The 24553-nt window shown below is 41.7% G+C and overlaps 1 protein-coding gene across 1 annotated transcript in view; it reads left to right on the forward strand.

Annotated features, from left to right (window-relative positions):
• Positions 1 to 686: 686 nt before the first annotated feature.
• The window catches only part of SPTLC3 (serine palmitoyltransferase long chain base subunit 3), a 103853-nt gene continuing 79986 nt past the window's right edge, over positions 687 to 24553 (forward strand). The window contains exon 1 of the mRNA XM_063291351.1: positions 687 to 1059. Coding sequence (XP_063147421.1) covers positions 949 to 1059 — 111 coding nt within the window. The 5' untranslated portion in view covers positions 687 to 948. The remainder of the gene's footprint in view (positions 1060 to 24553) is intronic.

The raw sequence follows: 24553 nt of genomic DNA on the forward strand, positions 1-24553 counted from the left end.
TTTTTATACCTTACAAAACTAATAAAAAATATTACAGTACCAAGACTACAACCTGCTTTTTAAAAAAGCAGATAAATAAACAATCGAGGCATGAGTCCTCAACACACCAGTACTCACGAACAGGAAGGGGCAGGCCTAACACCCTGTTAAAGTTGCAAGATTTGGATTTACAGAAGAGCAGTGCTCGGCCCCTAACTTCCTTGTGTCCTGCTTTCCAGATTTTCGCTTCCCATCAAAATCCAGCTAATCCTACAGCTTGCAGGTCCACCTAAAATCGACCTCAGCTTCTATATCTTTAAGAGCAGGCACTCAGCGGAGTCTTTCCCGAAAAAGAATTGTAGTTACCTGCCTATCTTACTTAAGAAATTATCAGGGCCAGTTTCCCTTCCAGTAAAATACCTATTGATTCGGATAAGAATTCGCCCGACAATGGGGTTGGGAGGGAGAGTTAATTTAAAAGTATGCGAACTTTTTGTACAGTGTGGAAAGGGAGGTTGCTTCTTGCAGATTCCTCTCCATACAAATATAGCAAGGCTTCAAGATTAAATGTAAAATATTTACGGGGACATAGAACAAAGCCAGCTTCCGCATTTTAAACCCTTTAGCAAGCACCCTGACTGTAAGCGTTCCCGCCTTCCGCTCCGCCCTCCTTTTTACCAGCTTTGCTAATCCTCTCCAGTCACAACTCGGTGCGCTCAGTAACAGTATGGGCTATACGCTTTGGATTTAAATAAAGCCACGCTTTGCCGTTTTCGCTCACTGGGACTACGGAGAGAGTTTGCCTTTTAGTGGCTGAGATTGTATGAAGTGATAAAATCTCCTCGGACAGCCAGTCCAGTTGGATGCCTTTGTACAGCTCTATCTGAAGGAAACGTTTTTGCTCAGCCACTTGAACTTTGAAGTACCGCGGCATTCCTAGGGGCTAGAAACCTGGTGTGTTTAAAGCAAATGGCTCACCCGAAAGATTTCTCCAATGGACATCTACACTGTCGTCAGAAAAAGAATAACTTCTTAAAACACGAAATCCACAAAAAAAACGGCGTGGTTAAGGAAACTAAGGTAAGCGCTACTTTCCAGGATCAGCCCCCCAAGAAACAAAAGTTTCTACTTGCCTGCCTCTGATTTTAATGGAAACTTTTTAGGTGTAGCATCTGCCCCTCTTTCCCAATCTTAAAGTCCTTAAACCTGCGGGATGTGGTTTACCAGGCGAGAAAAACGAACTTTTCCGCCTTTTCTCATTTATTCCGGATATTTCATGGTTACCCGTTTCATCATTCATCTGAAAACTTGTATAAAATTATCAATTGCTCCTTAAAAACAAAAACTTCCTCATGAATGCCAGATCGTTTATGGGTTTTTGGCTGTTTTGGAAATTCATCATCAATCTGAGCAAGTGAGATGCCTTTGTAGGTTGTTTCACACCAGCTCGCTGCTCTGCTCATCTGTTGGGAGTAAACTGATAGTATCTTCCTTATTTTGAGGTATTATTAGCCTCCCTCATTTTATCTTCCTCGATTTCAAGTTTTCACTAGTAGTCACACCTCTCAGACTCTTCCTCATGGGGTTTTCAACAGTCATCCTGCCAAACAAGTCTTAGCAATGGTTGGAGAAGTATGCTGTCAATGCCTGGGGGGTATTTTCTTATAGAAAATGCAATTTTGAAAGATTTAGTTGGAGTGAGGTGGAATGTAGGAGAGTATCCTTGACCACAGGTCACTTAGCTTATTACCTCTTACGATTATTGTAAGCCAGTGCCATTGACCTTAAACCGGTAGTTTGATGCTCAGGGTTGACTCATGTCCTGCTTCAAAGGGGTTACAAGAGGTATAGCTGGATTGGTACTTGGATGGAGGACAATTAAAGGATGCCTGTACTGGGATATCAGACAATACTTTGGAAGAAACAATGGCAAACTGCTCTGTTCGTTTCTTTGAACATTTCTTGGACCGTTCTCTGAAATTAGCCGGAATCAAGCTGGACTTGAAGGAGATCTCGCCTTCATATAAAAATGTAATACAAAACATGGTTTCCCCTAGCCCTACTGCCACAAATGATTTAAAGGTGGGATCAGGTTTGACAAAACTGAATGCTACTAACATGACGACTAGTAGCAGCTCTCTTGAGAAGCCCATAAAAATCTTTCTCAAGATGATGGGAGTTGAACCTGAAACCCAGCATGTGCTGTACTACTGAGCTGTGGTCCTTTCCTTTGAGGTAAAAAATAGTTTTTCTTTTCGTATAAATCAATATGTGAAAAGGCTAGTCATCAAGTAGCCACACAGGGGCTTTCTTAGCTGAGGTAAAGTGTCCTTTCTTGAGTTAATATTGCTTGTTCCAACTTTCCTGGCATTGCTACATACGTCTGGTGAAATAACAGCTGCTGACTAAATTGCTCAGAGTTGGTGACCTTCTGCATAAGTATTTCCTATCTTGATGCTCTTATTATCAAAATTTACATATTTTATTACTTTATATTAAACAGATCCACCCAGTGCCTGACCCAAGGAGTATCTGTGGGTGGCTATTGCCTGGGGGTAAAAAAGGGAGAGAAGGATTGTGTAACTTGGAGGAAAGAGCATATATTGTAATATATATAACATGATCCTAAAGGGGTTTATAGGCAGTAAAATAATATTTGATAAATTAACTTTCTACAAGTATAAATGGCTTAGAGTGAATTCCTAATGGATTGCAGTGCAAAATTCCAACTTATTGAGATTTCTTTCTACAGTATACTGTTCTTGAAGAAATGGGGATTTCCCTTGGTTGTCTGAGATAATCAAACTGCCTGCTAGGAAAATAATGGAATTTTCCTTAAAAACAGTAAAAAACAAAGACACAGTTGGGCTCTACAATGTCTGCTTGTCTAATAATATTTTGTTTCCTTTATTAGAGTTAACATTATGTGTTCTGCCTTTAGACCACCTCAGACTTTTGGTATAAATATATCAATTTATGGTACATGATGCCATATAAATCCAGTTGTATTCAGTGTACCATAAGTACATTCATGATTTTAAAAATGCACTAATGGAAAAATATGTATGCTGCTTCAGAAGAAAAATAGTCCCTGAAATTTTCCTGTTAAAATCTTTATTAATGCTACAAATTTATGTAAACTTATTTACCTATTTATAACTAAAGTTTTTCTTCTTTAATAGTTGGGTTTTTAAAAAAATATTCAGTTCAATTCAGTTGCTGACTTATTTTTATAATATTATTCTCAGTGCATGTTTGTTAGTTGTCTAAGGAGAAGAACTGGTCACAGGAAGAATAAAAATGATAATTGAGGATATAAATGCCCTAATATAATATTCACATGTTTAGGTTACTACTTGGCCTCTTCACTTTATCATGTACAGGGTTAGATCTTCAGTTTGTTTTTGTAGATTCCAGACTTTCACTGTACAAGGAAACTTACATGGTTGACATTCTGAATGCTGTCTAACTACCATTAATGCTGATTTAGAATTACTATAGATTACTGGAAAAATAAACTGTTATTCTTTGGTCACAGCTGACATAGCTCTCTTGGAGCTTCTTCAGTTACAGGTCATCCCCTCTTAATGCATGTTCCCTGAAACTGGCCAGCACAAATTGAACTTTCTACAGCAATAGCAGTGTAGGTAGCCATACAAATTATTTTATATATTTACTAAATTTACCAAGTACTGTTGAATCTTCTCAAATCTTCACAGCAGCTTGGAAAAGCATACTAAATCAATAAAAAATGTGTGCAATAAATAAAAATAATACAATACCGTACAGATGGGCCTATCTAACTTCTAGAAGGAGGCTGTTCCATAACGTGAGTGCCATAATGGAAATGCACTGTTTTCTGGCTTCAGATCTCACCTAATGGATGTTAGGGTACTATGAACATCTTTTCCTGGGAAGATCTCCTTAGCAGGGTTGAATCCAGTTGGAATAGATGGTCTTGAAAATACCTAAGTACAAAGCTATAAAGGCTTTGTAAGTCAAAACGAATACTTTGAATTGTACCTGGATACTGATTGGCAGCCATTGCAGGGCCTACAGGATAGTGTAATGATTTAATTTATTTTCTATCCCACCTTTATTATTTTTATAAATAACTCAAGGCAGCAAACATACCTAATACTACTACCTCCTCCTATTTCCCCCACAACAACAACCCTGTGAGGTAAGTTGAGTGACTGGCACAAGGTCACCCACAACTTCCATGCCTAAGGCAGGACTAGAACTCTGTCTCCTGGTTTAGCCCATTGCCTTAACCACTATATGTTCTGAACGGCCTTCAAAGGCGGTCTTGTGAAGAGCACATTGAATATCCTCTAATTGCCTGGCCACAATGGCATGAATCACCATGGTCAGATCCACCTGCAAAAGAAAGGGCTGAAAATGGCTCACCAATAAGCCCTCATGGCCATAGCATCCATCCCACCCTGATGATGCTCCGGAAGTCTAAAAAATTGGCTGTCCTCCCAGGCCTTGAGGTAGGCTGTTTGTGGAGCCCTGTTGGTAATGTGTTTTGTTAGAGGAAGTATGTTTGTTTTTATTTCCTTTTCTTGTTTTGATATAAGCCATTGTGGAATAATTATGGAATCAGGTGGCCTCTAATTCTCATAAATAAATCTGCCTTTCAAGCACTAGCTGTGAGCCCAGGCAGTGCCATCCGTTCAACAGATGACAAAAACCAGAATGAGCAAACGGTAATTCTGTCTTGCTAGGGATTAGCTTTAGCCTGTTTCATCCTATAGAAACCTCAAAAGCCTCCAGGCACTGGGATAAGACTTCAGCAACATCTCTAGCTGGGTAGAAATATAAAGCTGAGTACCAGCATATTAATGGTACCATACTCCAAACTATGGGATGACCTTTCAAAATGGTGTCATATACAACAGAGGGTAAGGACTAGCCTCTATGGGTCCCCAGTCTCTCTTCCTCCACTACCACTGACTGGAATTGCCTGCTGAGGTAGGAATGGATCCACTTAAGAACACTGCACAGAATCCTCAGAGAATATTATGGTGGACAGTATCAAAATCTACAAATAGGTCACACAGGACCAAGAAGGGCACACTTCCAATATCAGGGTCCCAACAGAGGTCATCCACTGAAGCAACCAATGTTGTCTTTGCCCCATGCCTGGCTCTAAATCCTGATAGAAAAGGAGCCATGTAATCAGCTTTCTCTCAGGTTCTCAACAGTTGAATCTAAACTACATGTTCCCTCAAAAAGAAGTTTGAAGACTGGTCTATAGTTATCAAACACTGCCGAGTATGAGGATGGCTCTTTAATGAAGGGTGCACCATAACCACTTTCAAGGCTGTTGGTATCACCTCCTCCCAAGGGGGAAATCCTAATAGAAATCACATTCTAGTATCAATGTAGTAAGATAAAAGAAGCTTCTAGACTAATAGTGCCTTATTTTACCAGTTAAAAGATACTGACTTGGTTCACTTATGCTAAATCATGACTTGTTTTAACTAAGATTTATTAAACAAAAGCCACCCATTGGTCTCGTCAGACCATAACACATTTTCCCACATGTTTTTGTCAGACTCAGTGTAGATGTTTGCAAAATGTAGCCAGGCTTGGATGTTTTTCTTTGAATTTTTTGGCCATAATTCCAAAAAGTATGTTCAATGCAAAAACAACACTGCACATCACCAAAAGTATACTATACCCACGGTGAAGCACTGTGGTGACAGCATTACACTTTGGGGCTGCTTTTTTTCAGCTGGAACTGAAAAAAGTCAAGGTGGAGGGAATGATGAACAGTTCCAAATATCAGTCAGTTTTGGCACAAAACCTTCTAAAATGCTGAAGATGAAGAGGAGTTTCACCTTTCAGCATGACAACAACCCGGAACATACCTCCAAATCAACAAAAGAATGGCTTCACCAGAAGAAGATCAAAGTTTTGGAATGGCCCAGCCAGAGCCCGGACCTGAATCCAATTGAACATCTGTGGGGTGACCTGAAGAGGGCTGTGCACAGGAGATGCCTTGCAGTCTGACAGATTTGGAGTGCTTCTGCAAGGAAGAGTGGGCAAAGATTCCCAAGGCAAGATGTGCCATGCTGATGGACTCCTACCCCAAAAGACTGAATGCTGTCATAAAATCAAAAAGTGCTTCAACATATTAGTTTAAGGGTGTGCATGTTTATGCAACCACGTTATTCTAGTTTATTTTTATTTTTTCGCCCTAAAAGATTTCAGTTTGTTTTTCAATTGAATTGTACAGCTTGTATGTTAAAGGTGAAAAAAATTCTGAAGTGATTTATCTTGGTCTGATTTTTTTACATCTCATAAACCTGACATTTTAATAGGGGTGTGTAGACTTTTTATATCCATTGTACATCACAATAGTTGGATTCTTTATCATTTAAAGCCAAAACCACATTAAAAAATCAGAGTTGCTTAGAACAATTGAGCTATTATAGCTTTTCAATCTGTTCAACACATTTTCTGAGGTGATGAAATAAAATGGAAGAAACACTAGGGAAACAGTGGGTTTCAGATGGAAGTCACTGTTGTTTGGGTCTCCTTCCCAATAACATCTCATGGGTGAGGCAAAACAAAATATAATAAAAGCAAAGCTGGAAGCAATTCCAGCTGAGTAAGTTATAAAACAGTTGTAGTCCTATTCTTACTTAGTCATGCCTATAGAAATGGTACTGGTAATTTAAAACTTGACAGTAAAAATAAGTTCTTCATGGTATGGATTCAGGTGCACTAAGCTGCAACGCAGTTTGGCTTTCACCAAGTATGAAGTGTGAACCCAAGCACTGCAGAATATACAGCATAGTTGTGGCTTAGCACTGGGTATGAAAAATGTAGCGCCCTTTCTACAGCCCCTAGAGAGGTGCTTTTATGTTTTTTGAGAGATACCGATTGGTAAAATGGGTGTCTTGAGCTTCATAGAGGCTTAACACTCCCATTTCATAACTTAATCCTCTCTCTCAACCCATTTTAGGTCTTGGTTGGACCTATATTTGGATTAAGGTACTCAACATGTCATGCCAAACCTAACATGATAGATGATAAGCCCTGTGCTATACTATAATCCATGACAAATCACAAAGGTTATGTTCATACAAAATATTAAAATAAATCACATTATGGCTTAGTATAATGCTATGGTTTATAACTATGCTAAAATAATATGTAGTTTGGTTTTAGCTTAACCATTGGACACGAATGAACAGGGAATGTTGTAAATTCTCTTAACTTTGTGGGCTTTCAGCTACAATGGATTACAACTATCATCCCTACCCACCCATTTGGGAAGGAATACCATTTGATATTTCTTCAAGGAAAGGTACCCTGAAAAGTATCTTTAATCCATCACCAAGCCTGGAGAATATCCTGGAGATTCACCAGAAAATGCTCCCCAAAACTATCAGCAAGGTTCTTTTATGAATTTGTTTATGAAACAAAACAAAAGGAAGGTAGCTGCTCTCCCCACAATGTTTGCTACCCAGTAATTCCATTTACCTATCATGACTAAAATGTAGTCACAGCCCTAATTTCAATAAAATTAAGGTGAGGCTAAAAGTTGTTAGAAATTGCATGTTATGTGAACTACTGTTTGTCCTTAACCTGTTGATACTCAGTCATCCTCCCCCAGTTATCAAGATAAATTTCACCCAAATTCAGCCTTTCCTCAATAAGGAGTATTTAACTGCTTGGTCAGTTAACCGCAGGTAACAACATTTATACAATCTTGATGGATCCTGAGTAAACCTAAGCAAATAACTCTTAGTAGTACTAAAATAGATCACCAGGAAATCCCAGGATTGTTGATTAGACTGTAAAATTGAAAAAAAATGCATAAAAAGTGACAAACTACTTCTCTTTTGTTGCCAAGAAAGCATGATGGATATATCCCTTGTAGTCACTAGAAATCAAACTTGATTCAAAGAGGATTTTACTTTAACCTCTTGATCATTTGATTTCTTACTCTCCTTTCAGCTTTGTGCATTGCTTTCTGAGACAGGTTATCAAAACTGAATATGATATTCCAAGTATCCCAAATAAAGCAACACTGCAGTCTTAAATAAAGCATTGAAACTGGGTATTTTCAGTTTGGTCTTGTCACACTTTTTTGGGTTTATAATTCTTGTTACTGCAGATTTCACGCTTGCAGCATAAGTAACAGTGGGTGTGTTCAAAATTGTAAATTTATTCCTTGTGTATTATGCAGTCACAGGAGTTTGCTCCTGCATGATGTGATCCATGCAAAAGATTTGGCAAAAATAAATGATAATTAAAGGTTTATGTAGGTGGTGGGACATCTACAGTTATACAACCAAGTCTCTCTCTGAGCAGGTAATACACAATGTTCAGAACCACAGCCATTGATCTTACAATATATAGAACTTATGGAAAGTATATAAAATACATAAATAATATTGTCCCTATCTGTAGAGTCAAATCCTGCAGTAAATGTGTCTAGCCATAATTGCATTTTTTTCCTTTGTGCAGATGCATACTTTGCCTGTCAAAGGAAAAATGGTCATAATGGCACATAATGCCTTTGCAGCTTTCTATTGAATTCCATAATCTATTTGGGACACACAACATGGTAAAACTCCTTCCCACTTTGGCAAACATAAGTTCCCATATCTTTTCCACTGAGCTGCGTGCTTCAGCTGCCCTTTCCCCAACCTCCCTGCAGCCATTAGTACAGACTTTGCTGCCTATCTCTTTGTATATCATCTATCTTAACATCACGTTGTTCAGAAGTGCTCAGCAGGGCTATTTTTTTCTACCCATGTGTCCTTATGCATTTCACTTTGAGTTGACTTTAACTGAGTGTGCATTCTATAAAGCAAAGAGGATGATCAGATTTGTGTTCTAAGTGGTTGCCAGAGCTGAGAGGTTCTGGAAATAACAGAGAATGTGGATGGAGGAGAGGAAGAAATGCCCCACCACAGTATACTGTTAAAACTCAGGAGAAGGGCATCTATATTCTGTGGTATTCAGTTTTATAATACAGTATGATCAGCATAGAAGCATTCATCATTACTCAGATCAGCTTGGGTTGCAAGGAGCATGGATACTTCAATGGAAGACAATACCAGTTCAGTTGCTTAATAGTAAGGGATGTAGGGAAAGACAAGGTGTCACCATAAGTTCACATATCCTGTATAGAGATGTACAGAAATTTCTAGACTGAAACTTTTCAGTTCCAAAGCATCCCATTCTAATCTCATATGGGTTATTCCACCTAACCAAGGGAACGTGCAAATTTGACTTGGCTGCTAAACCCTTTATATAATAAAATGGGAATTATTTTGCTGTCTTCATGGCTATGACTCCGGAAAGGACCAAAAGCCCATGAAATCTGCAGCCTCTTTTGTGAAATAATATTCCGTCTTAGGCTCCAAGAGAATTCCAGACAGCTGTGGTTCTCTGCCTAGCCTGCCAACAATTAGTAAGGCCTTAATCCTTCTTGTGAAGCCCTGTCTCCTCTCATAATTTTGTCCCACTCCTTACCATTCATGGAGGGGAGGAAAAATTCTAAGATGGATATTACAATTTTTCTTCACCTGGTTTTAAAATAGTGTTCATTTTAATGTCCTGTTGAAGCAGGTGGGGACATTTTGAGATTAGTTACTGCTGAGGAAGAAAGGACTAATAGCCTTTGTGCTTTTCTACTTGAAAAATTACCCCCATTGCAATGAAGCTTTAAAATAAACTTGATGGATCTTTAATGGAAGCTATTTTAAAGCCATGTTGTTGGAGGGGGCATTTGGGGGGAGCCACTGCTGCGTGCGTGATGAGATGAGTTTCTAAGGGGAATAGTCCTGCAGACAGAAAGACAAATCTTTCTCTTCCCAGCAATCAAACACTTCATGTTTCTGGTGTACATTTCTTTTATTATTTGCAGTTACGAATGATGAGACTGTGTCTAGGAAAGTGTGCTGTGGTCATCCCCTTTGAGTTCTAACCAAAGCTTTTGCTGGCTTTGAGGATTCTAGTGTGGTTGCTCAGAGTCAGTTCAGAGCTTAGGGTGAAATAAATCCATCACCCTTAGCCAGGGTAATATAGACTATAATGAATCTTGCTGAAAAATGCCTACAGAACAAATAATCCAATTGAATGTGGTAGATGTGACCCATTTGCAAGTTTTCCAACTTACAGTACATATGAAACAGTCATATAATTCCTACATATGGAATGTTTCATTCTTTCTTGAAGGCTGAAAAAGTTTGTTGAATAATTGTCATTCTGTGAAATCCAACTTGCATTTCATGGGTCAGTAAAGCAACAAATGACAAATGCTAATTTAGTTGCACTGGCATTTATTTCCGTGCCTACGCACTATAATTCTTCAAGAGATATCCCCATACTACACAAATTGGTACAAATTGCTGATAAAACAGCAGTTGCTGTTCATTGAATTTTGTTGCTTTTCTTCCACTTAATTATCGGATCTTCTTGTTTTACACCACATTCGCCTAGTTCTCACAGCAAAACTTATCAATGTATGAAGTGAGGGGGTTTGATTTTTTAACCAGCTTGTCACAGATCCTGATGCTGATTAGGGCTGAAAGAGAGTGCCCGGTCCAAGGTCACCAAGGTAGCTTCCATGTTTCAGAGAGGACTAGATCCAAGGTCTCACTGCTCCTAGTTCAGCAGCTTCATCAGTACACCATACTGGTTCTCTTGCTGCTCATTGAACTTGAGTTACTAAAATATTGTCGATCTGTGATGTTAGATTTTAGACACCATTTTCCCATAAGGGTAATGCTTGTAAAATAAAATATTTTGTGATAACCTGCTTTTGCTGGCCTGGCTTTTTTTAGTGACTGTTCTCCTTGCTTGTCAGTCTTAGTTCCTAAATATGTTGTCCTCTCCTGTATCATCTTTTGTCACTTTCTTGTATCATGCTTGTTAGATTATATATTTGTGAGTTAATCTGTGGTATATCATTTTAGGTACTTCTGTAAATAATACTACTATTGGATCCTTACCTGAAATCCTTAATTGCATGCTATTTAATCAGATGGCCATTTGAATTGAAGGTGATTGCAAGGTAATCAAAACGTTAGCCACTCTCACTAGGTATTTTATATATGGTAACTGTAATGGTTGCCTATCCCAAACACTCAGACTCACAAGAGGTTACTTAAATGAAATCTGATTTATTAGGGAAATTATGACAGTTACAGAGAAAGCTGAGAATGACTAAAAGCACGCCAAATACAAACTAAAAACCCTCGGCTCCAAACGTAATCCCTCCCCCCTACCAGCCATAGCAACCACCCCCCTCCCAGGTGCTGGTAACCGTTTTCTACATATCCTGGGAAAGCAACCTTGAATACATGAGATAACCCAAATACATTCCAACCCAGCAGCCAACAGATAAGAACTCCCCGAAGAGGAATCTTCCTCCCTTCTGAGATCAAACACGTATCAGGCTAATGACATGCGAAACGTTACGATGTACCAAGCACATTGAAACGGTGAACATGACATACTGCCCCCCCCCCAAAAAAAACTAAGGACCCGGTTTGGAGGGGTAAGCACTATGGAATCGAGTAACAAGTACAGGGGAAGCCACATCGTGAGCGGCCACCCACTCAGGGTGGGGGAAGTGTTTCCAGCGAACTAGGTACTGCAGCGTGTTGCGAAGCCGGCGAGAGTCAAGAATTTCTTGTACTTCAAAGTGTTGTTGCCCGTCAATCATGATGGGAGGAGGCGGCGGAGGTTGATCATGCCAGCGGTCAGAGCGAGTAAGGGGTTTGAGCAAACTGCAATGAAAGACAGGGTGTAAGCATTTCAAGTTATGCGGCAAATCAAGTTTAAAAGTCACAGGGTTGATTTGTGAGACAAACTTAGGAGCTAATTTGGACCCACAAACTTAGGAGCTAATTTTTCCGAAGGTTGGGAGGACTTGATGAACTTAGTAGACAGATATACCATGTCACCCACTTGAAACGCAGGGTGAGGGACACGCTTTTTATCAGCATGCTGTTTGTAAGCAGACTGGGCGTCCGCTAGTGCCTCCTGGATGACCGGCCAAGAGTCCGCCAGCTGTGTTGCCCATTCGGACGGCGAGGCAGGTGGGATGGACGGCTGTGGCAAGTCAGGGATAAGGACAAAATCCCTGCCATGTACGGTGCGAAAAGGAGTTTGACCGGTGCTTTGATGAACAGCGTTGTTGTAGGCAACCTCAGCAAAGGGAAGGAGGTCAACCCAGTCGTCCTGTTTATAATTCACGAAAACACGCAGATATTGTTCCAGTGTTGAATTTAGCGCCTCTGTGGCCCCGTCAGTCTCAGGATGCCATGCCGTGGACAATGCCCGTTTAGTACCCAAAAGCTTTAAGAATGCCCGCCAAAATTGAGAGGTGAATTGTGTGCCCCTGTCCGAAATCAAGCGGGAGGGACATCCGTGTAACCTGTACACGTGTACAAGGAATAGGCGGGACAATTGTGCTGAAGGAATGGAGACACATGGGATAAAATGCGCTTGCTTGGAGAAATAGTCTTTTACGACCCAAATCACAGTTTTTCGTTGGCTAGGAGGCAACCCCACTATAAAATCCATGGACACCTCCTCCCAGGGGCAAGCGGGACTGGCCACTGGTTGCAACAAGCCTTGAGGCTTTCCCTCTTTACGTTTAGACATAGCACACACAGAACAAGACGCCACATAATCCTTCACATCTTTGCGCAATGTGGGCCACCAAAACTGTCTGCGGACGAGGTGCAATGTTTTTACAAAACCAAAATGCCAGCAAGCTTATCATCGTGCGAACGGAGTAAAACCTCCTTTCGCAAACTGTCAGGGACATAGAGACGGTTGGATTTCCAAGCGAATCCCCGATCAAAAGTAACATTGTCTCTATTGGCTAGCAACCAAGTGTCAGTTTTCTGCTCCTTTAGAAACTTTTGTTGCAATTGAGACAAAATGGACAAGGTGCCTTGCGGCGCGGAATCACTGCCGGCTGGCTGCTGCACACGGGCTTGGCTGCAGGTCACAGCAGGCATTCCTAGTTGTGGCTGTGTCCACAGCGTGCTGACCACCTCTGGCGCTGCGCTGGAGTCCTGGGGTTGCCGGGACAGCGCGTCTGCTAAAAAGTTCTTTTTCCCTGGGATAAACTTCAGTTTGAAGTTGAAGCGGTTAAAGAACTGAGCCCAGCGGACTTGTTTAGGGCTCAGCTTGCGAGGGGTACTAAGGGCTTCCAAGTTCTTATGGTCAGTCCACACCTCAAATGGGTGATTAGCTCCTTCCAGTAAATGGCGCCAAGAGTCCAAAGCCGCTTTCACTGCAAAAGCCTCCTTTCCCACACATGCCAACGTCTCTCTGTCTCAGAGAATTTGCGGGACAGGTAGGCACATGGTTTTAACCCTGCCCCATCGGCTTGCAACAACAGGGCTCCAAAAGAATAATCAGAGGCATCCACCTGAACAACAAAAGGCTTGGAGGGGTCAGGATGTTATAAAATAGGTTCCTGTGTAAAAGACTCCTTCAGCTTGTCGAACGCTGCCTGACAAGCCGGAGTCCATCTAAGCAGTGCGCCTGGGTTTTTTACCCGCCAGGTTTCTCCCTCCCCCTTTGTCCAAAGCAAATCAGTCAGGGGCAAGGTTATTTCAGCAAACCCCTTTATGAACCCCAGGAAACTTTGAAGTTGCCTGCGGGTGCGGGGTCTCTCCCATTCTAAGATAGCCTGGATTTTAGCAGGATCCATTTCTATGCCTTTATCTGAGATCCGGTACCCCAGATAATCAATTTGTGTTTGATGGAAGGCACATTTTGACAGTTTGGCATACAACTCAGCTTTCCTTAGTTTGCGAAGCACCTGCTTAACCAAATGTACATGTTCTTCCAGAATTTCAGTATAAATCAATACATCATCTAAGTAGACCAATACGCCTTTAAACAGATGTTCATGTAGTACTTCATTGATCAATTGCATAAACACCCCAGGGGCCCCAGCCAACCCAAAGGGTAAAACCTTATATTGAAAAGCTCCCAACGGGCAATTGAATGCCGTTTTCCATTCATCCCCCTCCCGGATCCTCACACGATAATAGGCTTCCCTTAAATCCAGTTTTGAGAAGATTTTCCCCCTTGCCAGATGTGATAACATATCTTTTATCAAAGGCAGGGGGTATTTATTTGATATTGAGACTACGTTGAGCCCACGGAAATCGGTACAGAGTCTTAATGTCCCATCTTTCTTCGGGTGGAAAAGGACCGGTGCCCCCACTGGCGAGCTAGCTGGTTCAATGAACCCTCTTGCCAAGTTTTTGTCCACAAACTCCCTTAACAAAGTTAGCTCCTTCTGAGTCATTGAGTAAATCTTTGGCTTAGGCAATTGGGTGTTAGGCACCAGCTCAATGGCACAATCAGTTTTCCGATGAGGAGGCAGTTGATCCGCTTCTTTCTCCCCAAACACATCAGCAAAGACCTGGTACTCCTCCGGTAGACCCTCAAGAGGAGGGGTTGGGTACTGCGGAGTCGTACCCAACCCCTCCACCTCCTCTGGGGCTTCAGTTCCCTCTGGTGCTTGGTAAAATCCGTCCCTAAAGGTTACAGTTTGATAGACCCAATTTATCTGAGGATTCTGCTGGACCAACCATGGGACACCCAAAACCACCAAAGGACCCCCCACCGGAGCCACTACAAATGACAACCCTTCCCGGTGGCTACCCATCTGCAAGGCTACCAAACCGGTGAAATGCGTGACCGGTTTGCCCCCGGCCATTGACCCGTCCAATTGGGTGAAAGCAATGGGTCATTGCAATGGAAAGGTGGGTAACTCCAAGGCAGCTACCACGTCGGGATGCATTAAGCACCATGAGCACCCAGAATTGATCATCGCCCACACTTCTATCGTCTTCGAACGGGATCCCAATTTTACTTTCACAGTGAGAATGCGATAGTTGCCACTCACCGACACCGGCTCACGCCCCTCTTCTACCACCTGCCCTGCGGCGCCCTTTAGAGCAGGTGGCTGGCGTTTCCCGCCGGCTGTAGCAATTCTGGTTCACCCTCGTCCCCGTAGAACGGCACACTTTCCAGCTCGCTGTCGGCCACAGCTGCTTCCATTTTCCTCGGTAGAGAAGGGGACTTCGCAGTCGATTTCCCCTGCCGGTCCTCACCCTTCGCCCTCGGGCACGCCGCCGCGCGGTGCCCCTCCTTGCCACAGTGCAGGCACTGCCCCTTCGCGTAACGCCGCTCCTTCTCCTCTTCCCAGGAACGTTGTCCGGATCGACCGAAGGAGCCCGAGGGGCGGGTGGGCTTGCCATCTCGCCCCAATTTCGTTGCTCGTCTCTGCGCAAACACCTCGTGGGCATGCTCAGCCTTTCCAGCGAGCTGGATCCACCCATACAAACTGTCAGGATCATCTCGCCCCAGCGACCAGCGCAGCACTTCGGTGTTTAAACCATCTTTGAACAGCTCTATGACAGTTGCCTGCGACCAATCTTCCACCTTCCCCGCTAGCGCTTTAAATTCCAGCGCATAGTCAGCCACAGTTCTCGATCCCTGCTTGAGTTCTTTCAAGGCATGCTTCGCCCGCTCCTTCGCTAGTGGATCCTCGAAATGATGCTGTAGAGCCCAGAGGAATTCGTCGAATTTTTCCAGTTCAGGGGCTTCCGACTGGCACATCTGTACATACCAGTCCGCTGCCCGCCCCTTAAGCTTGGTGGCAATGGTGATGATTTTCGCTTTTTCCGATCGAAAAAGCGACCCCCACTCTTCCATGTACGCCTTGGCATTCATCAGGAAGAACGAGAGTTTTGTCGGGTCTCCGTCGAACTTGACAGAGAAGTCCATCACCCCTCCACCCGACGGGCTGCATCCCCCCACTGGCGGTTCAGCTGCTCTGACAAGTCCCGCCCGCCTCCGCTCAGGGACAGGCAGCGACGCTAGTTCCACCCTGGGAGCCCGATCCCCCTCTTTTGGACAAGCTCCCCTTCTCCGTTCTGGGGACTGTGCCTGGGAGGAAGGGGTGGAATGCCGCTGGCTTGACCCCTCCCACACCTCTTTCAGCGAACTCAGGTCCATGCTCATTTTCTGCAGAATGAGCTCCAGGGAGTCCATCTTCGACTCTAGCACCCGGATTCGGTCTGGAGTGGGGGAGTCCCCCCTCGGCGGCACCTGTACCACCGTTGGCGACAGCGGGTATCTCTGCCTCCAGGACGAGCCCCTCGCCTCCGAGAAGTCCCCCCGACTGTCGTCCCAGGTGACCAGCTCACCCGGGGTCGTGACCGTGGTCTCTGGCGCGGTCTTCATGCCCGTAGCTTCGCCTTCAGACCCCGAACTCGCCTCCTCTCGAATCGCTGAGTTCTCCCAGGGGGGCTCTGTCGGGGTGCATCATGGTAGAATCGGGCTCTCCCTCACTCGAGCCCTCACTCTCCATGAGCAGCACATCTGGATCGGTCATCGCCAGCACTCTCCCTCACAGGATCGGACGAACTTGTCTTTTCCTGGATAGGGGCCAGCGGGATTTGAAGTTTTGGATTCTCAGCTTTATGTAATGGTTGCCTATCCCAAACACTCAGACTCACAAGAGGTTACTTAAATGAAATCTGATTTATTAGGGAAATTATGACAGTTACAGAGAAAGCTGAGAATGACTAAAAGCGCGCCAAATACAAACTAAAAACCCTTGGCTCCAAACGTAATCCCTCCCCCCTACCAGCCATAGCAACCACCCCCCTCCCAGGTGCTGGTAACCGTTTTCTATACATCCTGGGAAAGCAACCTTGAATACATGAGATAACCCAAATACATTCCAACCCAGCAGCCAACAGATAAGAACTCCCCGAAGAGGAATCTTCCTCCCTTCTGAGATCAAACACGTATCAGGCTAATGACATGTGAAACGTTACGATGTACCAAGCACATTGAAACGGTGAACATGACAGTAACTCCATGAGCTGCTACCTGTCATGCAATGAGGTGGGGCAATCCCAATTTTAGGGAATAAGAAAAATGCCCTATATAATCATAGATGCATTGCAGAATCTATGTTTGTGTTTCCAAAGCACGAAGAGGAGTTTCATTCCTCTCCAGCAAGTTATCTTTAAGTTAGTACAGATATTAAATGAGCTGTTAGACAGGAATCTGGTAATACTGAGCCCCAAGATGGGAAACCATTTTGAATAATTAAGGAAAGCATCTCCTCTTAAAATAATAATGTTTGCCAGCTATGTCTGTTAGCCAGTTGTTTGGACACTATTAGAAGAATCCTCCCTGGTGAGCTTCCCAGTTTGTTTTGGAGTTTGGATGCACCGCAGAATTCATTTGGAGATGGTATGGAGGAGTACAGTGGGAAAGAGAAGAAGCAGAGGTCCCTGGTGCAAGCAAAAGTTTGCTTGTATGATATTATGTAGAAGCTATAGGTTTTTAGATACCACTGAAAGGATTCCCACTAGCTTTCCTTAATAATTACTGGCTTTGGATATTGAAGAGAGTATTTTTTTGTGCCCGGTTACATACATTTGTGGTATAAATCGTAGTTTTTAAAATATTTACATAAAAGTTCTGTTGGCCACATCTCACTGGATGATATCACTGATTTGTTTATAACTAGACAACCCTGTGCTGAACCTTAAATTTTAGGCTGACCTTTTTTTTTTTTTTTTACCTCAATGCTGGATGGTCCCATGATCATCTAAGAAGAGTATATAACATTAATAGAAAAATAGGACTTCAAGAATAAGTCAATATTACTTAACTAAACAGATAAACAGAATGACCACAGGTGGGCAAAAAAGCAGTGGGAGCAGGAGTGACTTCCGACTATTGCTTGTGGGAAGCTGGCAGGGAGCGTTGGAAATCATAGTCAGGTGACCACTGGGATCCTTCAACAGCCAACATATTTTATGTTCAGAATAATAGTGGTCTGAACATTGTGGAAATTTCAATTCCACTGGAGTAATGGGTCCTGGATTTTTATGCATTTTTTAAGTTAGCCGATTTTAGCTAAATTGTTGTATAATGCACCGTTGGGGCTAACTTGAGGGTACAAACAGATAAACACAAAGCGAGTTTTAGTAGTATATAAATAGATGGTATGTTTACTATCAACTACAGAAACCTGTCATTCCTTTAATTTGAAGAAGCTGAATTGGATAGTTCCTTGGACTTCGTTGCAGCTCACATCACAATATGAGTATGTGGTTTCCTTGCTTCGGTTAATTAATATGATGCAGGAGAGCACTTGAATTCATAATTAGAACTCTTGCTGATTTCACAACTTAAGGGCCTGGGTTCTCAGTTAATTTATTATGATAGACTTTTAGGAACCATGATTGTATAATTATATCCTTAAAGCAAGGCTGAAAATGTATAGACATGCCCAAACATAGTTGCAAGACTGCATTTATCAGTAATTTATGATGAGTTACTTTATCTATGAATAGGTCATCTCAAGACTGTAGATTTTTGTTTATATTTTCTCTGAACTTTTTGTTTGCTGACTTGTGACTATTTATCAAGGATATATAAAATCCTCGTGGCCAGGATATTTCCAAAGTAGGTTATTATTCACCAAATAAAGGTATAATATTTCTCAAAATTCTGAAGCAATGGGAGGGAAAAGTCCTTGTCATGACTCCCAGAAAAAAAAAAAATAGGGGAGAAAAGAAATCTATGCAATATTTAATTTTAACACTCTTTACTAAGTATAAAAGGGACGTGGTGGCGCTGCGAGTTAAACCGCTGAGCTGCCGATCGGAAGGTCGGCGGTTCGAAACCGCGCGGCGGGGTGAGCTCCCGTTGCTCGTCCCAGCTCCTGCTCACCTAGCAGTTCGAAAACATGCAAATGTGAGTAGATCAATAGGTACCGCTTCGGCGGGAAGGTAATGGCGTTCCGAGTCGTCATGCTGGCCACATGACCCGGAAGTGTCTATGACAACGCCGGCTCCATGGCTTAGAAATGGAGATGAGCACCGCCCCCTAGAGTCGGACACGACTGGACTTTACGTCGAGGGAAACCTTTACCTTTACCTTACCTTACTAAGTATAACTCACTTCGTTTAAAATACATTTTTACGAGTTATATATTTCATGTAAAACAAAAAACAAAAGTATTATTTATTCAAACAATAATTTTACATATGCATGTACAGAGAGAGAGAGAGAGATGAGCAATTAGTTGCTGAACAGAATAAAATTATCTCTTCATTTTTGGTCTGTTTAAGAGAAGCAGGCAGGAGAAAAGTTAAGGTGGAAAACATCAACTTTACAGTAAACAACAAAAAGGTATTTTAGACTCTGTCATAGTTCCTTCTAAAATTGTACCACCTGACCCTAGAGTCCTCCTAAAAGAGGGATGGAATATTTTCCCTGTGTGGGAAGCTTGCCTGAGTCAACAGTAATTACATGAGCAGAAGTATCTGAGAGTCCCATCAGCATGTCTGAATCAGCAAGAGAGATGAGTAAGAGTGTTCTGTATTTGTATTTAATATTTTAGGTATGATGCCAAGCAGTCTTGTCACAAGTGGAATATGAAGATGAACCAGATAGTTAACATAATCATTCTTCAATATCTTCTCCCACCGTACAGAGCTGATTCAGCCATTTAGTATACATCTCTCTTGATGGTACTGAAGCAAGTAGAGAGTTGGCTAGTGGAAGAAAACTCCTCTCAAATTTGATTTCATTATTAAGGGCTTATAACCCTAACTACTCTGCAACAGCTATAGAGATGAAAAAGCAAAATTTCTTTTCCACGATTGCCTCCTATATCCCTGCATTGTTGCGAGTGGCTTAGGGCTTTCCACATTTTGTCCAAGCTCACTATGGCAAGTTTACTAGATACTGTGGGGACAAAAAAAAAATCAGTCATATTCATTATTGTTGTAATTTCAATATCTTGGTCTGTAGAAATGCCCAATGGTACCATCTGGTCAGCTTGTTTTGGATTATTTTTATATTTTTAAGACCTAAGGGAATGGAGAAGTTTAGCCAACTAGTCATCTGCTTGCTTCTTGCCCTTCCTACATGTAGTAGAAAGGGGATGTTCACAGATTTAGAAGGTTATAAATTTCTCAGTAACGATTAATCCCAGCCTCACTAAAGGCGACCAGTGAGACCACTCCTAAAAATAAAATTATTGGATCTAAAAGATCTGAATCATTATAGGCCTGTAACCAGTATTACTTTCCTGGCAAGGTGCTTAAGTCAGTGGCCATTAATCAGATCCTACTTAGTTGCCTGGTAGGATAAACTTTATGGAGGAGAATCAGAAAAGTACAGTTCTGTTGTCCAAGTTAGATAAGGGTAAAACTGAGTTGTGTAGATCTGCTACTTCGGGCAGAAATTCCCCAGCACCACTTTGTGGACTTTCATGGCAATGATGCTGTGGGATTCTCCAAGATTTCATTTTGCTTTGTGCTGTTTACCCTTTGCATAAAACCACTTAGTGAGATGATTTGGAAATTTAAAATGAAATGTCATCAAATGTATGCTCTCTCTATCTCTACAAATCCAGGTGAAGCAGTAGAAATGTGAATGGACTGGCAGCCAAGAAACTGAAACCTAATCCAGACAAAACAGAAGTAGTGTCAGTAGATCGTTTATCTGTACTCAGTCTTCTGGACAGGTGGTACCCCTGTCCCCCACGCAAAAGATTGCATTTTTAAATTGGTTGTGCTTCTAGATTCATTTGTTGTTACAGCACAAGTATCTTCTGTGGCATGAAGTACTTCCTAGAAGCCTAGCTGGTGCATGAGTATGGGTCTGTTTGGACCGAAGAATTTACTCCCCACCCCAGGTAATTCATGCCTTGGTAATTTCTTGTCTAGAAATTGTACATGGAAGATAGCATGGAAACTTCAGTTAGTGCAAAATGTTTATTCTCTTTTTTTAATGTAATTTATTTACTGCCTCGATCCTCATGGATTGTAGACAGTTACTGCTACAAAATATTGCAGCAAGGGTTAACTGAATGAAACTGGGTATTATATGAACATAGTATGCTGGATTGACACATTTTGTTGGCTCTCAGTTCATTTCTATCCTAGTTCAAGATTCGATATTCGCCTATAAGATCCTTCATAGCTTGGGGCCACAGTATCTGAAGGAGTGCCTCTTTCCATATGTGCTTATTTGTACTCTAAGATTGTCTTTGGTAATCCTCCTCCAGCTGCCCTCCCATGCTGAGGGGGGAAATTCAAGTGGGGCTTTGGGGAATTTTTTTTTTCAGGCCTTTATATTTCTATCACTGATGATCCTTGATTTGCTTGTGGCTTTCTGATCACAGTTTATGTCCATTGCACATCCAGTTGTACAGCAACGTTGAAAGGGTTTATACCTGTGTATTTTGCAACTTATTACTACATATGGTATTACAACATTACCAGCTCTGCTACTTTTCAGAGATTATTGGGGGCCAGGTGTGTCTCCTTTCCTAGCTTTGCATGATATGCGAAGTCGGATGTGATTAGCATGCTTATTCGGATAGTTTCAAGACTGAGTTTGTAAAACACACTCTGTGGGGAAATTATTTGGAAGCAACAGTATAAGTTCCACTTTCCAGGACTAAGAAGCAGGAGTGTACTTGCCTGGCCAACTAGTTGCAAAGCCTGTTCTCACCACACTGCTCCAAAGCAGATGGAACTACAAGAAATCTACCCAGTTCTGCTCGTGGATCACCTGGATTGCAGTGTACTTCTCTGAAAATCCTTTTTAACTTATTTTTTAAAGATGGTGCTGTTTAGGAAGAGGGAGTGAAACCACTGGCGTTGCTCACAGAGTTTTGCAGCACCCAGAAATGATATGAGATCTAGCAAAATATGCTGTAGCTCCCATGATAACTGCATTCTTTCCTACCTGGAAACTCCACATCCCAAGCCCAGCCAGCATATTTGATGAAAATGGCCCTCATGTTTTGAGAGGCAGTCACAGTATTCATTTAAAGGCATTTTTATTTCATTGCTAAGCCAAAAATGCTCCTGGAGTTCCATTTATAGTCAATAAAAAGACATTCCTAGCTAATCTAACATGAAAGAAAAACGAGATAGGAAGGAAGAGAAGCATCAGTTCCTGTAAGTTAAATAGAGGTTCTTAACATGAAACTATTCAGAGAAAAAGAAACCTGAAAGAGCTGGTCTTTCAGCACAGCTAATAGAATAGGCCTGGTTCCTCATGTTCTGTCCCTGCAGCCTGCAAATGAATGACCTATAGGCAAGCAACTTAATCTTCAAATCCCCTTTTTTCTGGCCTTAACCTGTGACGGAAGGGTTTGGGTTTGCTCCGCTGCTGCTGAGAGCAAAGATGTCATCTCCCTCTGCTCCTGGTGCTCAAATCCACAGGAGACCGCTGTCTTACAGTCTTCAGTCAGCCGTGACTGTCAGCGGAAGCCAAGACACACACTTGTTGTATTTATTTATTTCAATTTCTGTGGCCCATCTCAGCATCACGACTCTGGGAAACTAACAGCAGTTAAAAACACAGCATAGCAACACACATGATGGTAAATACATAACCAACATAATTCACGAGCTCTGCCATACATTCTGATCTCCAAGCCTGGTGTGGTGGGTTTCAGTAATGCTGCTGGTTCTCAGGAAGGAGGGGGCACATTCCAAGGAGGAGGACAAGATAAGAGGAGACACAGTCTGGGATTGGAATGTGGGAAAACCAAGAGGTTCAGAATAGCCCCGCCCTAGGGCCTTCCCAGGTTATTTCCCCTTAGGTTAGGTAGAGTAGCTTTAGTCTGGCAAGATTCTGTCTCTCTGGCTGAATTTGGCTGATTCTTTGAAGTTCTTGGGCTGGGCCTGACACCTGGTAATATAACCAAGACTTCAAGACCTTACAAAAGGCCAACAGATTTGAGGGCTAATCTGATCTGGGGTGGTGGTGTTGATGTTCTGGGATGGTTTTGTTTCTTGAATAGAAGAATGGTAAAGACAGATTTCATCAGAAGCATGTGGGGTGGATCTGAATGTACTGTGTGTGATTTAAGTAAATTTTAAATAATTGCATTTATGTAGATTATATGTAAATTATGTAAATCTACATATGTTGATTCACTAAACAACTGATTTTTTTGCATTATTTGGGAGTGAAGTCCAAACTCAAATTTTATCCATTTGAAATCCACTAAGTCCATAAACAGAGCTTTTACTTTATATATGTCTTATCATAAGGTAATAATTTATATATATATATATAATTGATGTTATGATATATTATTTATTATTTTATTTTAGAAGGATTTATGTAGTCGTACATACAAATCCACTATCCTCAAGTCTACACATGGCATTTGAAAGCAAAGGAGAAAAATTGAAATTGGAAGTAAATATTTTATGGTTTAACTAACTCTATTGTACAATACTCTAGACCACTGCAAGTAGTAGAATATAGGTTTAGACTGCCAGAATATCTAACAAAGTTGCAGGTATATAAACAAAAGCCACAATTTTATGTTTCTAGGAAAGCATCCTCATGACCATATGATACGTTGTGGAGACATTGTAGGAGGACAGTCATGTTAGTCTGTGGTGGCAAAAAATCAGGAGTCTGGTATGTTTATGCCTTTTAATAAAATTTGTTGGTTGGAAAAAGTGCTACCAGACTCCTCCTGAGAGTGGAGAGAAGACTCTTAGATGTCCCTTATTGGTCTTCATGGAAGGCGTTGATTCTTTCTGGTGATGAAACCCAACTTCAGAAAGGGGAGAGTTACTTCTGGTCCTGTTAGGGCAAGCAATGAGTATCCAAATTACAGAGCCTTCTGTCTCTCAATCACATCTCCGGATTTGTTGTCAATTACTAGATAATCTATAGCAGCTCTTAAACTGGTTATAAATTACTACTTCCCATATTTCAATAAGGGGGGATTCAGTCAAATAAGAAAATGGATTTAAATTATACAACCAGGAACAAAAAATGTCTTATTCTAACCTAAAAAATGTTTCAGATTCTTCTGTAATGAGCAGTAACAGTAGTTCTGTTACTGATTCTCATATTATACAGATAAGGATAGGATGAACTTTACTGCAATGCTTAAAATATGATTTAAAACTTTTAAGTGCAAATTTTCCATATCTCAGTAATATCAGTGCTCCTCCAAACTAATATTCCAATGTATAGTAGCATATACTAGCTGCTTATGTAAAGAGTTATCCGAAGGATATTTTTTCACCATGTTGTTTTATTATTATCTGTCCTCCCTTCATCTCTGAAATTAGTAGAAGCCTTCTGAACCTGAGCATTCTTTACAGTATATGTGAGGAAGTACCGAATATAACCATCTTCTGAGCCAGTTTTATTAATATTAAAGTATGTAATGTAGAAAACATGTTTTTGCCTTTTGTACTCACAGGTTTCAGAAATATGATAATTAGAAATCATAGAGATGGAAGAGGTTATTTAGGCCACCGAATCCAATGCTTGTTCAGTGCAGAAATCCAAATATAAACATCCCAGTTGGATGTCTTTCAAGCTACTGCTAGACTTGAATGGGAGCAGCTTACTACCTCCCTAGGTGATTTTTCCCAGTACATGAATTGCTTCTACCATAATTACTGCTAGGATATTTTTCCTGACATTCAACCAGAATCTACCTTCCTGTAAGACCATTACTTTGTGTCCC

Source organism: Candoia aspera, chromosome 1 (genome assembly GCF_035149785.1).
Source record: "Candoia aspera isolate rCanAsp1 chromosome 1, rCanAsp1.hap2, whole genome shotgun sequence".
In the NCBI taxonomy this organism is placed as follows: domain Eukaryota; kingdom Metazoa; phylum Chordata; class Lepidosauria; order Squamata; family Boidae; genus Candoia; species Candoia aspera.